General features: G+C 45.2%; 1 protein-coding gene across 1 annotated transcript in view; it reads right to left on the minus strand.

The window, feature by feature from the left end:
• The window catches only part of JPH3 (junctophilin 3), an 85,519-nt gene that overhangs the window by 59,448 nt on the left and 12,305 nt on the right, over nucleotides 1-13,766 (minus strand). The window contains exon 2 of the mRNA XM_081872052.1: nucleotides 1,883-2,660. Within this exon, the coding sequence (XP_081728178.1) occupies nucleotides 1,883-2,660 (778 nt within the window). The remainder of the gene's footprint in view (nucleotides 1-1,882; nucleotides 2,661-13,766) is intronic.

Here is a 13,766-nt window from a genome sequence, read left to right on the forward strand (position 1 = left end):
CCAGATTCCAAGATCACACTGGCAGGGGCAGGAAGCGAAAATGGCAAATTACTTAGGCACAGGTGTCTCATTTTAGGCACCTGGGCAAAAGGGCACCTGGGATTTTTCCAACTTTGGACATTCTACCTTCTCCCAAATCTCTGACTCAAGGAAATTTGAATTCCAGGCATCCTGAAACACAAAACGCCATTGTTCTAGGAAGGAAGCCCCATACCTGTGCAAATATACTAGCTGTTACTTTTTTTTAAGAGGGGAAGGTGATGACTGGTATTTGCTTTGGATTGTATGTATCATGAGAACCTTGCACAGCACAGGAAATGTAACAGCAACTTCAGTAGGTTCTTCATAATGAACCTACTGAAGGAAGCCATGCTGTGAGATGGGGACCTATCCAAAGCCTCCCCCTGAACCTTATGGCCAAGTTAGGATTTGAACCAACACACAGTACACTGAAAGAACACAAGAAGAGCCCTGCAGCTGGATCAGGCCAAAGGAGGTCCATCTAGGCCAGCATCCTGTTCTCACAGTGACCAACCAGATGCCCCAACAGGAAGCCCCCAAGTAGGACCTCAGTGAAACAGCAGCACTCTCCCCACTTGGGATTCCCAGAAACTGGTATTATTCAGAGGCATAGTACTCCCAACAGTGGTGGTGGAACACAGACATTGTGGCCAAGTGCCATAGTTAGGCTTACCTTCATTACTTGCACCTACTGTTATTGATGCTTTCTTCTGTACTTTACAGTAAACTTTACAGAACATTGTGTGGGACAGAAGAATGTATTGTGTCACATGGAGTGTTGTGGCATGAACAGGGAAACTGGAAACGACCCTGGTGTCTTTAAGAAGTACACAGCAGGCCTAAAATGCCCAAGACCATCATCAGAGGACCATCACCTTTCAAGTGGCCTCCTTCTGAAATTAGGTAGAGTCCCACAACATCTGGAAGGTCAGCTTCTTCCCCCTCCTGTCAAATGAAAGTGCATGGGAACTATACACATTCTGGACCCCACACGTCTCTCTTAAACATCTTGCCTTGGATTTCAGGCAGACAGAGGTTGAGTTTCTACTCCCCGCTTCCTCCCCAGCCCCATTTTCCTTGCTCCCATCAACCGCATCTTGATCTGTTGAGAAAGCCACTTCCGACCTCGGGAGGAGGTGCTGTTGCGGGCTTCACGCCCCCAACAAGAGCGCGGAGGCTGGCTTCCAGCCCCCGTGTAATCTGGGGAATCCTCGGGCCGCGTCATCCCCTGGCCAGCCAATCGGCTGGCTCAGGGGGTGTGGCTTGCCTCATTTAAGGCAAGCGTGGCCTGGGATCTCCCTATTTGGTCCGCTCAGCTGCTGTGGTTCCTTGCTCCCATCAACCTCATCTTGATCTGTTGAGAACATTTATCAGATTCACACACTGCCCGTTTCCTGTTTCGTTCTCCCTCCAGTTGAAATCTTTGCTTCCCTTCTCCTGACTCACGGCTAAAAAACAACCCTTGTGTGCTCTGAGCATCAAACAGACAGACCAACCAAGCCCTCGACATGTCATTCAGATTACAGTGCTGAAGCAGCATCAAAATAGCAATATAAATTTTGATTAGGAGCTCAGTGCAAAAAGGAATAATGAGCCGGGCCTTCACCCAGGACTGCTCCGTTCAGGGCCCAAGTTCACAGCAGTTCTGCCCTCTATCTTACAGACCACACTTGTTCTGGCCTTGTTATTCCACCTCGTGGTACCATCCGTAACAAAGAAATGCCAATGAATTATGTCCCACCACAGCCCAGTGGTGGAAGTCCCCCACACAATCATCCCACCTTCCCTTCAGAAACTGGAACCACAGATATACGCAGGACACCCTCCTGCCGCTCCTCTGACAACCCCGCAGCAGCCTTACCTGGAAGCCGCAATCTCCGCTTTTTGTTTGGCGATGGTGGCTGCCCGTTCGGCTGCCTCGACGGCTCGGTCCACCTTCTCGCGGATCTTGCTGGCCCTCAGCGGGATGAGGTTCTTCCGCTTGCCGCTCACCAGGATGTTCTGCTTGTACTTCCCCTCCTCCTTGGTGCCGTCCGGGAAGGTCATGCAGCCGTAGCCGTGGCGCTTGTTGTTGGCCCACTCGCCTTCGTACTTGAGCCCGTCGGAGCGCTGGCTGACCCCGAAGCCCGACCGCTTGTCGTTCTTCCACTCGCCCACGTACATCTCAGTGGTGGTGGCATCGATGTCGTCTTCGATGACGGAGAGCTCGGCCTCCCCTTCACCCAGGCTGATGGTGGAGTTGATGTCGCTGGCTGTGGAGCTGACCGTGCTCATGCCCGCCTCACTGCGGAAAGAGCTCTGCTTGCTCCTCTGGCTGGCCAAGGAACTCTTGGATTCGGACTTGCGCAGCTTGAGCCCGCTCAGGAGGGAGCGTCGGAAGATGCCCTTTTTCTTGCTCTTGAGGATCTCAGCGTCGCTGTGAGCCATCAGGACGAAGCCGCCCCGGGAGACAGCAGGGCTTCCGGCCAGGGCAGGCGAAGAATCTGGGTGCAGCGCTGTGCCATTGGTGTGTTCGCTGCGCAGAGAATTGATGGAGGTCCTTAGTGGGGATCGGATAACCGCAGCCATGCCGTACGGTACGCTCTGCCGGACGCCGTATCCCTGGCGCATCCCTCCAAGCCACTGGCCTTGGTATGTCCCTGTGAGTAAAGAGGCAGGAAAGGGAAAGGGGGTAGGTTAGCAGGCTGGTGGTAGCAGCACCCTCTGAGCAACACAGTCCCTTCCAAGTGGAAGCTCCTTGCATTCACAGGACTGCAAGTCATAAAATCAGAGCATTGTAGAGTTGGAAGGGGCCCTGAGGATCACCTAGTCCAGTGGTTCCCAACTTTCTTTTGGCCATGCCCCACCTAAGCATCTCTAAAATCCTGATGCCCCCTCCCCCGTGACATATAATTCTTATTATTCAAAAAGTGAACTCCTATTCACATGGAGGAAGCCTAAAAGGCCATTCACTGTTAATAACTCATTCTTGAATTGCCCTTCTAAAAAATCATATTGCCCCTCTCTGTGGCTTGTGCCTTATGTTAGGAACCACGGATCTAGTCCAATTCTCCGCAATGCAGGAATATGCAGTTGTCCCAAACGGGGATTGAACCTGCAACTTTGGTAGTATCAGCACCACACTCTAACCAACTGAGCTATCCAGGCCCTGTGAAAACTTTGTGAAATTCTACGAACATCTGAACTTGTCACATTTTGAAAAGTGACAGGATGGAATTGCAACTGCAATGAAGCATTTCCCACTGGCAAAAAGAAACTTAGATTTCTTTTTTTTTGGCGGGGGGATTATTTCCAATGGGCAAAGGCCAAATTATTTGTCAGCACAATGCTGCATGAAGGCCTTTGCAGGAGCAGAGGGTGGGGAGACTGTCCTGCACAATCTCTCTGGCTGAAAGGCAGAAGCACTGCAGAGCAGTTCTGCATCAGTCCAGAAGAGGTCAGTGGAATGTATTACATAGCATCTGCTAACATTAAAGGGAACCTTTTTAAAAAAAAGTTATTTATTACATTGTTCTTCAATCTTGGCTCCCCAGATGTTATTGGACTACAACTCCCATCATCCCTGACCATTAGGAAGGCTGGCTGGGGTTGATGGGAGTTGTAATCCAACATCGTCTGGGGACCCAAGACTGAAGAACACTGATTTAATACATTTATACATCACCCTCCCTACAGGGACCTCAGAGTGGTTTTCATAGGTTTCTTGGGTGGTCTTTCATCCAATATAAGAAGAGCCTGTTGGATGAAGCCCATCTAATCCAGCATCATAGTGGCCAAGCAGATGCCTGTGGGAAGCCTGCAAGATGGACACAAACACAGCAGAACTCTGCCTACTTGTAATTCCCAGCAACTGCTATTCAGAGGCATAATCAGGGTCAGACCCCTTCAAGTTGTATATGTTCAACCTGCTCTGCTGATGGAATAAAAGGTTCCTAATACTATGTCCAGCCAATAATTAGTTCCCTTTCTGTTCCGGCTGTTGAAAAATCATGCGGAAGCTGACAGACTCCTGCCGTAGGAAAACCATTAGTCCAAAGCATGCCCAGAAGGACTGGGGCAAATGAGTTTGCTATGGACCTACTATGATCCCTTGTCTTAAATGAATCTGCCCTTTCTCCCATTCTTTTTTATTTATTTTGCATTTCTGATACATTTCAACACAAGAAAAATACTAAACAACTACCCCCGAAAGTAATAGGAAACAGGAAAAAGAAAATTGCATATTACATATTCTAGTACATTTAAAAACAAAACAAAACAGGCATTGACTGACTTCCCTTCCTCTCCTTCCATGGTTCCTTTTATCTTTCACTTCCTCTCATGTTTTATTCGTTTCCCCAATCTTTCTCTGCTCCTCCCGTCAATTCTAGTTCTAACTTATGTTGTTGAAAATATTACTATCCTGCTAGGCTAATTGTCTGCTTATAATAATTTTTCATATAATCAATAAATAATACCCAGTCCTCCTTATATCTTTTTTCATTTTGGTTTCTTATTCTAGTGATCATGCCAGCTAACATATTCTAACAATTTGAGATGCCACTCTTCTTTCATTGGTACCTTATCTATTTTCCATTTTTGTGCTAATAACACACATGCAGCAGTTGCCACATACAGGAACAAATTTCTCTGGTTGTTCGGGTTTTTTGGGAACTTCCGTTATGATTATCCTTGACAAAAAAGATTCTGCGGTTGTGGGAAATGTTCTTTTGAACATTTTTTTAAAGTTTGCCCTTTCTCCCATTCTGTCCCTTGTGCCTGGACATTCTTCTCTTTCTCTAAAATGGCCTATCTAGCCCAGCATCCTAATCTCACAGTGGCCAACCAGATGCATGTGGGAAACCCGCAAGCAGGGTTTGAGCACAGGAGCCCTCTTGGTTTCTAGCAACCGGTTTTCACAAGTGTTACTGCCTCCATCCATGAAGGCAGAGCATAGCCATCATAGCTATCAACCATCAATAGCCCCAGTGGTGTAGCTAGCCGCTCGGGTGCCTGATGAAGGGGCATGTCCAGCAGCCAGGGCGGGGCGATCCACCCATGGGGGTGGGGCAAGCTGCTTGGGGCCTCTCCGCCACCTCCCCCTCAGCTGTAGGGCTGCTGAGGGTGAGGCAGTAGGCAGAGGCTTGCCTCAGGCAGAGGCCGTTTCAGGCAGCGTGGAACCTGCAGGCGCCTAAGCCACCACATCACTCCTAATAAGTTTGGTGAGCCCATTTTTATTTTATTTTTAACTCATTTTGTCACACACACACACACACACACACCATGATGACACCAGGGGCAAACCACATCCCCCACACCTGCTTCCTCCGCCGCTGAATAGCCCTCCCCTCTACGAATTTGTCTAATCCTATTTCAAAGCCGTGAGACGCGGGTGGCACTGTGGGTTAAACCACAGAGCCTAGGGCTTGCCAATCAGAAGGTTGGCAGTTTGAATCCCCACAACGGGGTGAGCTCCTGTTGCTCGGTCCCTGCTCCTGCCAACCTAGCAAACCTAGCAGTTCGAAAGCACAAAGTACAAGGAGATAAATAGGTACCGCCCTAGCGGGAAGGTAAACAGCATTTCCATGCACTGCTCTGGTTCACCAGAAGCAGCTTAGTCATGCTGGCCACATGATCCAGAAGCTGTACGCCTGCTCCCTCGGCCAATAAAGCGAGATGAGCACCGCTATCCCAGAGTTGCACACAACTGGACCTAATGGTCAGGGGTCCCTTTACCTTTACTATTTCAAAGCCATTTAAGTTGGTGACCATCACTGCCTCCTGTGGGCACATATTCAATGGAGTAACTATGTGCTGCATGAAGCACATCACTACCCTTCCTACAAGGACCTCAGAGCAGCTTGTATAGGTTTCTTTCACCTGTCCTGAATCTTCCAACATTCAGCTTCCTTGGATGTCCTCTAGGATTAGGAGAGAGGGAGAAACACCTTTCTCTATCCACTTTTTCCATGCATTGCATATTAACTTCGCTCTTGCCTTAAAGCCCAGAAATCTTAGCACACACAAACCTACACCAGTGGTTCTCATCAGGCTGCAGGAGAGGGAGAGAAATTGGACCCTTCCCATCGGATCTGCTGGAAGACCGGCAACTTTTGACTTTTGATCCTCTCCTTGATACCTTTCTATTCCTGCCAGTCATTACATGTAACAAAGAAATTCTGCCTGGCTTTTCTTTTCCCTCCCTTCCTCCCTCCCAATCCCTTTTCCTTTTGTATCGTGTATTTTAGACATGTAAGCCTGAAGGCAGGGACTGTCATATTGCTGACATCTGTAAGCTTCTCCGGGAGCCTCTTTTGGCCAAAGGGCAGGATAAGAATACTTTAAATCCCCAACCTGGTGTATTCCAGGCATTTGGAGCTGCAACACTCATCAGTCCTAAGGGTAGATGTTACAAATCTCCTATGCAGTTAACAATGGTTTTCAGGACAATCCCAACCCTGTATAATCAGAAGAAAATCACATTGAATTCAATGGGGCTTATTCACAGTGGAGTTAGGATTGCAGCATTGGACAACTTTAAAAGGAGATGGAGATGGAGAACATTAGTAGGCCTGTCAATGACTATGAGTTCTGAGGCTGAAATGGAAACTCCATGCCCAGGGGTAAGTGTATCACAATGCCAACACTGGGTGAAAACAACAGCAAGGGAGGGCTGTTGCTGTCATTGCCTTCTTGTGAGCTTCCTGAAAATATCCAGCTTCCATTGTGGTGTAATGGTTGAGAGTGTTGAACTAGGACCCGGGAGACCACAGCTCAAGCTCCTCCTTAGCCATGAAACTCTCTGGGTGACCTTAGGGCAGTCACTGGGTCTCTCAGCCTCACCTACCTCACAGGGTTGCTGTGAGGAACAGATGAGGATGTGGAGAATCATGTCTGCCACCTTGAACTCCTTGGAGGAAAGTCTAGACCAGATGAACCTTTAATCTGATCCATAGGAGCTCTTCTTAAATTCCCTGCACACCAGAAAAAAGTTGTCAGGTCTTTTTCCCAAGCAAGGCAGTTTGAATGGATGGGTAGCGGAAGCAAGTGAGCTCCAGGATCAGGTATAAATTCTCTGTGTGAGGGAGGGAGGGAGGGAGGGAGGGAGGGAGATATGACTCCAGGGCTTATTAAATATTACTGTGGGAGAATATGAAAATGCAGCCTCCATAGGTTCGTCACTGTCTCCCCCAGCACACACATAAAGACAGAGAAGGGTGATGGAGAGAGAACGAGACAGATAGGATTAATGGAGGATTTATAGGATTAGCGCTGGGAAGTAGGGAAAGATTAGGGATTAGGATAAGGACCAAAACGAGGAGGGTGAGGACTCAGAGATGAGGCTCATGAGCGAGTTGGTTGTATTGTTTTTTTTTTAAAATAATTTTTATTAATTTTACAACATAAACAAAAAAAAAAACATATAAACATAACACGACTTCCCCATACCTCCCCTTCACTGCATTCTTGTTTTAAATTTTTTTAGCAATCCTTCATCCATTGTTATATTTAATTCTCTTTAAAATTTTCTTAAGCTTAAATTTTTACAGCTGTAATTCTTTATATCCAATCCCTTGACATCTTAACATTCCGAAATTTTACAACAATTTTTAAGATAGATTTTGAATTTTTTCCAGTCTTCTTCCACTGTCTCTCTCCTCTGGTCACGGATTCTGTCGGTCATCTCTGCCAGTCCCATAAATTCAGTCACCTTGGTCTGCCATTCTTCCAGAGAAGGTAATTCTTTAGTCTTCCAATACTTTGCCAAAAGAATTCTTGCTGCTGTTGTTGCGTACATAAAAAATGTTCTATCTTTCTTTGGAACCATTTGGCCTACCATGCCCAAGAGAAAAGCCTCCGGTTTCTTTACAAATGTCCACTTAAGGATTTTCTTAATTTCATTATAGATCATTTCCCAGTAGGCCTTAATCTTCGGGCAGGTCCACCAAAGATGATAAAAAGTTCCTTCGCATTCATTACACTTCCAACAGTTGTTATTGGGCAAATGATATATCTTTGCAAGCTTGACTGGGGTCATGTACCACCTATAGATCATTTTCATTATATTCTCTTTTAGGGCACTACATGCCGTAAAATTAATACCTGTGGTCCATAACTGCTCCCAGTCAGCAAACATAATATCATGACCAATATCTTGTGCCCACTTAATCATGGCTGATTTAACCGTTTCATCCTGTGTGTTCCATTTTAGCAGCAAATTATACATTCTAGACAAATTCTTAGTATTGGGTTCTAACAATTCTGTTTCTAACTTTGACCTCTCCTTCTGGAATCCTAGTTTCCTGGCGAGTTGGTTGTATTGCTGGGCCTTCGGAAAATATATTCCCACGGACCCATGGCGATGAGCCTGGGGAGTCACAGTTCAGAAGGGAGCCTCATCGCTTGGAAAAAGCAGGAGGAGTTCACACGGATGTGTCTTTCAGTAGGCAACCAATGAGGGGGAGCTTTACAAGGCATGTAGAAATTCAATAGGTGCAGCATGACAGGGAAAATGTTCACCTGTTGAATCTCCATCAAGCAGCAGTTAAAAGCACACAGGAAAGAGAGAGAGAGATGTTGGGTGAGGGTTTTTTTTTATATATATAATGCCAACTGCACTGCAGACACGGAGAAAGCAACCCACATGGCTTTCGAAAACAGTGGGACATTTTGCTGAACTGGGAAGAGATTGAGTGAGTGCAGCCACATAACTTGGGCACTTTAGTATTGAACACCTTTGTGACAGAGGCTACACAGCTGATATTGCCACCATTATTCATGCTCTAGTGACCTCCAGTTTAGACTCCCGTGCATGGGGATGCTTTTGGGGAAAATGTAGAAAATTGGATTACTGCAACAATGACAACACCAGAATGCTGATGGGAGATGGGTGTTGTTGTTGTTGTTTAAAAAACCATGCTGAGTTCTTCTTATGAATAACTATTTCTGTTCTATTGCCACTGAAATAATGATGGGGGAGAGACCACTTTCAAAGACTGCATCCGTTGTTCTGGGGTGGTCAATTTAGTTGCTGTCCAGGGTTGCATTCCTTCGATGGTTATCTGTGGGGTGGGGGGCAGATGCCAGTGGTGAAAGGAGCCAGATAAAAGAGTGTTTGGGACTGACTAACCTGGAATAAAGATCACCTTGCGTCACTTCTCATCCTGGCGACCTCACATTAAAATTCCCAAACCTATGCAGGCTTGATAAGAAGTGAGCCCCACTGCTTTTTTAAAAAAGTTGTTCTCAAAAGAAGTATATGGAAGATTGATTTATTTAGTACAACAGAGCTACTGTTCTAGAAAGCAAGTGAAAGTAATTCCTTTCTGACTTTAGTGTGCTATGCATGGCAGAAACCTATCAGTTTCTTCTCAGACAGCTTTTCTCCAAGACAACTAGCAAAAGGTTTTTTTTAAAGTTTACTTTCTTTAAATAAAATACCGCCCCTTCTAATTGTTCTTAAAAACACAGAAGGAGGTGGAGAGGATTACACGTTAAAAATCCATGGTAAATAAAGGGGAAATGAGGAGGAGGCTAGGAACTCTGTTGGGATGGAAGAATAGAGCAGAGAACAGGAGGTGTTGGGGGAGGCTGCATAACATGAGGCTGGTGTGTTGCTCACTTGCGCTCTATCCTATACCCAAATACAAATAATCATAGGAGGCGGGCTGCATCTTCTCTGTTCTCTGGCTCTGGAATAGGGCAGTGCAAGGAGAATAGCTCTGCTTCAGTCCACACTCATATGGCAGTGCAGAAATGGAAGGAAGCTTCTGCTGCTGGAAAACAAAGGAGCTGTGAAAACACTCATTGCTTCACAGAGGTGAGGGTGCCTAGACAGCATACAAACCCTCCAAGTGTCCCTATTTTCCAGGGAAAGTCCCAGATATACAGAAGCCATCCCAGTTCCTTATTTGATCCTGGAATGTCCCACTTTTCCTTAGGATGTCCCTATTTTCATCAGAGAAATGTTGGAGGGTGGGGTGTCATTTGACTCCATACCCACCCCAGAGCCAAGAAGATAAGTAACTATACAAAGTTTAGAAGACATCTGAAGGCAGCTTTTTTATTGTGTTTTTATATATGCTGGAAGCTGCCCCGAGTGGGTGGGGCAACCCAGTCAGATAGGAGGGGTATAAATAAATTGGATGTGCCTATTTTCATCAGAGAAATGTTGGAGGGTATGTGCATATAATGCCACAGGAGTATATATAGCTCCTCTCCCAGAGTAGCATCTTATCAAAACCTTATCAAAAATCTTATTAAGGTATGTGTTTTGAGGAGCATGTTGAGGGTGTATAAAATGTGGAGTGGGGGGAAAAGGAAGCTATTTGTTTCTTTCCTCGGGGTTGTTATCCAATGTTAGTCCTGCTCAGAACAGACCTCTAGAAATTCATGTCCATGGCAAACATAGATCCATTACTTTCAGTGGGTCTACTCTGAGTAAGACCTAGTTGGTTACAGCCCCCAGGCACTGGAAATAACTCACAGGAGGATTTAAACTTGCCTGCGCGCTGCCTTAATTAAAGCAACACATCACCCTGATTTTGAGTTAATAAAATTAATTAATGCATGCCAAACATGGACTTGGGTTAGGAATCCAGTTAACTGGATCTAATGAAGTTGAAATGTACAAGATAAATGCATAAACAAATTTTCCAGTTTGATTTAAACAAGTTGGCATGAATTGGAACTTAAGCTTCTTCGCTTGTATCCTTACAGAGTGTTAATCTGACATTCAGATTTCATTTGATAGCCAGTATCTTGAACTAAGAGGATCATACAGGAAGGCAATAGGAAAGGTGTCTCTGTCGGAGACATTGGAGAATGGCTGCCAGTCAGAGTAGACAGTACTGAACTAGATGGACAAATAAGTTTGACCTGGAATGGCAGTGTCCTTTTTTTATTTCCTATGAATTTGGATAAAATATATTTGAATAGATACAAGCACATTGGGGAGAGCGAATTTGCCTCTGCTTCAGCTTAGCTCCTCAGCTTCTGTTCCAGGTGACTATCACTTTGGCTGCTTATTTGGGTGGCTTATTTGGTTGGTAGGTTTTTCTTTTTAAAGAAGCCCATTGTTCTGGACTCTTTCCCTCCAGAGACTGAGTAATATTTCCTTCTTCCAGCCTGTGTGATTAAGCAACAGGCTTCTTTGGAAAATACCAATGATCAAGCAGAAGGCAGCAGAGCTGCAAAGGCCACCTCTGCCTGAAATGAGCAGGGGGAGAGGTAACAAGGCTATTAGAGAAGGAAGAAAGTGCTGTAAAGAAAGGCAGGCTGGCCGAGGGGAAATGCTTCTGCCGGAGACAAGTAACAAAAAAAATCTTGGGATGCATTTGCCGAAGATGGAGCGGAAGAGAAGGAACTGACTCACTCAGAACATGAAAATGCAAGGATACTGGGGCATGGCTAGGGGCGGGAAGGGGGGTGCCTGAGGCAGACAAGGCTATGAAGAAAATGGGAGGTGCTTTGGCTTGAATCTTTACCGAGCAGGAAAGGAAAGCGCGCACTGCACCACAGCTTCGACCTGGATTTCGATTTTTGAGTCTGGAAATATGCTGCATTGGCCTCCAACGGTGGATTTGGAATGCAGGATTCATTTCCATGCAAAGTGGCAGCATTGGAGAATCTCAGGCATGTAATGCATTAAAACAGTAACAACACGGCATATTGCAGTGAGCTACCTGGCTGTTTCAAAGCAGAGGTGCTTAAAGATGGAAACAGCAGAAGCTCTTAAAGGTGCAGTAGGGCATCGTTCGGTTCCAAAAGAGTCTTTGGTGTGCAGCTTTAACAGGCACAGCTATTCTTTCCCATTCCCCTTCATTCCCCCCTTCCCTGCCCCCCCAAGGATGTGCAGAAACAGGTGCATATTTCAATAGCTCTGATGGTTGAGGGAGGGAGTGCGTTGCCTCTAAAAACGTTAAAAGGTGCATCTTTAAAAGCAGCCACAAAAAACAGCACAGGCACAGGGTTATGTGAGTCACTTGGCCACATTCAGTAGCATTTCCTGACAATCAGAGAACTACATTCCATCATCACCATTACAATGGAGGTAAGCAGGGCCTGCAACAAATTGGTGCAACATGGAATGCTCCTGTTCAAGGTTCTGGCAAGTCAGACCCTTCCCCGGGATACTCCATTCCATTCCCTCCCCCAGTTTTCAGCTTTTTCCCTTCAGCAGCCAGCCAGCATCCTGTGTCTACTGAGTATGTCCAGGCCTCGGTGAGTTGTTTTGGGGGTTGTCTGTTTCCTTCCTTACATTTTTGTTTCTATTTTTCCTTCTTCTTTTTGGTAGCTCTATAATGCTTGCTCCCTTGAGCTGAAACCTCTCCTGTGTGTGTATGGTGCAGTTTTGGCTAAATAAGGATTGGCACTCACTCTGCAAAACATTGCTAATAGAGGGGATGGTGCTAGCAGAGGAGATGGAGGAGGAAAAAAAGCATTTTGCCCAACAAAAATTCTGCTGCTTGAATTTTGGGAAAATATAATATCCCCACCTCCAGTTGCAATATTTAATCTGTGATTAGAGAAAAGCCTAGTGAGAACCAAAGTTTAAAGGCAATGTCTGGCAGATCTCCTGTGTGATACACTCCCAAGTAATTTCCTTCTTTCATTTTGTTTGTTTGTTGAACTCTTGGGCCCTCCGCCCAGTATTCTCCTGAGAGAAAAGGCTTGTTTTCACCACTTTCCCAAAGGACAACTTCCTGTGATTTCAAGCCAGCACAAAGCAAAAACAATCATCCTTGCTTTTGATGTTACTATATCCTTACACACATTTCATAAATGAAGAAGAAAGGCTTTAAGACTTACTAGATGTCCTTGTGAAGTTAATCATCACATCACAAGTTTTTACAACCTCTTGCCATATATTGTATATTTGTGTATTTCATTATCTGTACTTAACGCTTTCTTGAAACAGCACTGTGGGCTATGTCATTATTACACTAATTTTCTAGATAAGAAGCTGAGGCTGAGAAATCAGTAAATTGCCCTATGGCTAGCTGGTGAGTTTCTGGCCCTTCTAGGATATGAACCAACATTCAGACTGGACAATGCAGACGATCTTGTCCACAAAACAAAATTTAAATTGGACTTTCAGTTTGGAGTGAGAGTTTTTCTCTGCCTGCCTCAGTATGCATTACCTTTCCAGATGCAAAACCCTCTCTTGTTCATATAGTTTTCTTGGGCATATTGGGAACAGTATTGCCTTCTCCCATTGGAGGGGCCTTCTCTGCGTTCCGAATTACTTTCAGAAATTCCTAAGGCAGCTGGCAAAAGGCCTTAGTGGAATGGTACCTTTGATTCACCCACCCTCCATTTTTAAAAATGTTGCTTCTTTATTTGGTTTAAATGCCCAATTGTTTAATGTTTTTGAAAGCTGCTTCAAGAATTTCTTTTGGCTGAAAATAGCATATAGATACTTGAAACAAAATCTCTCTGTGTATGCAATGTTGCTCTCCCAGTTTGCTCTAGAATAAACTTTACCACCAAGAGACAATGCTCCTCTATATTCTCAAGGCAAATTTCTGTCCCTCCTGCTTGACAGTTTGTGTGGATTCTCAATCTGTAACAAAATTGTTGCTCAAAGCTAACATGAGCGTATTAAACTCACTGTGAATATACTCCCTATTAAAGAACACTTGGAGGTTTTTAGTTTAAACTTGAAAATGTGAGTACAAGGGGACATGATAGCATACCCTCCAACATTTCTTCAATGAAAATAGGTACGTCCTATTCCATAATGATAATTTTACAATTTATACCCC

This window comes from Podarcis erhardii (assembly GCF_964252035.2).
Source record: "Podarcis erhardii genome assembly, chromosome: 7".
NCBI lineage: Eukaryota > Metazoa > Chordata > Lepidosauria > Squamata > Lacertidae > Podarcis > Podarcis erhardii.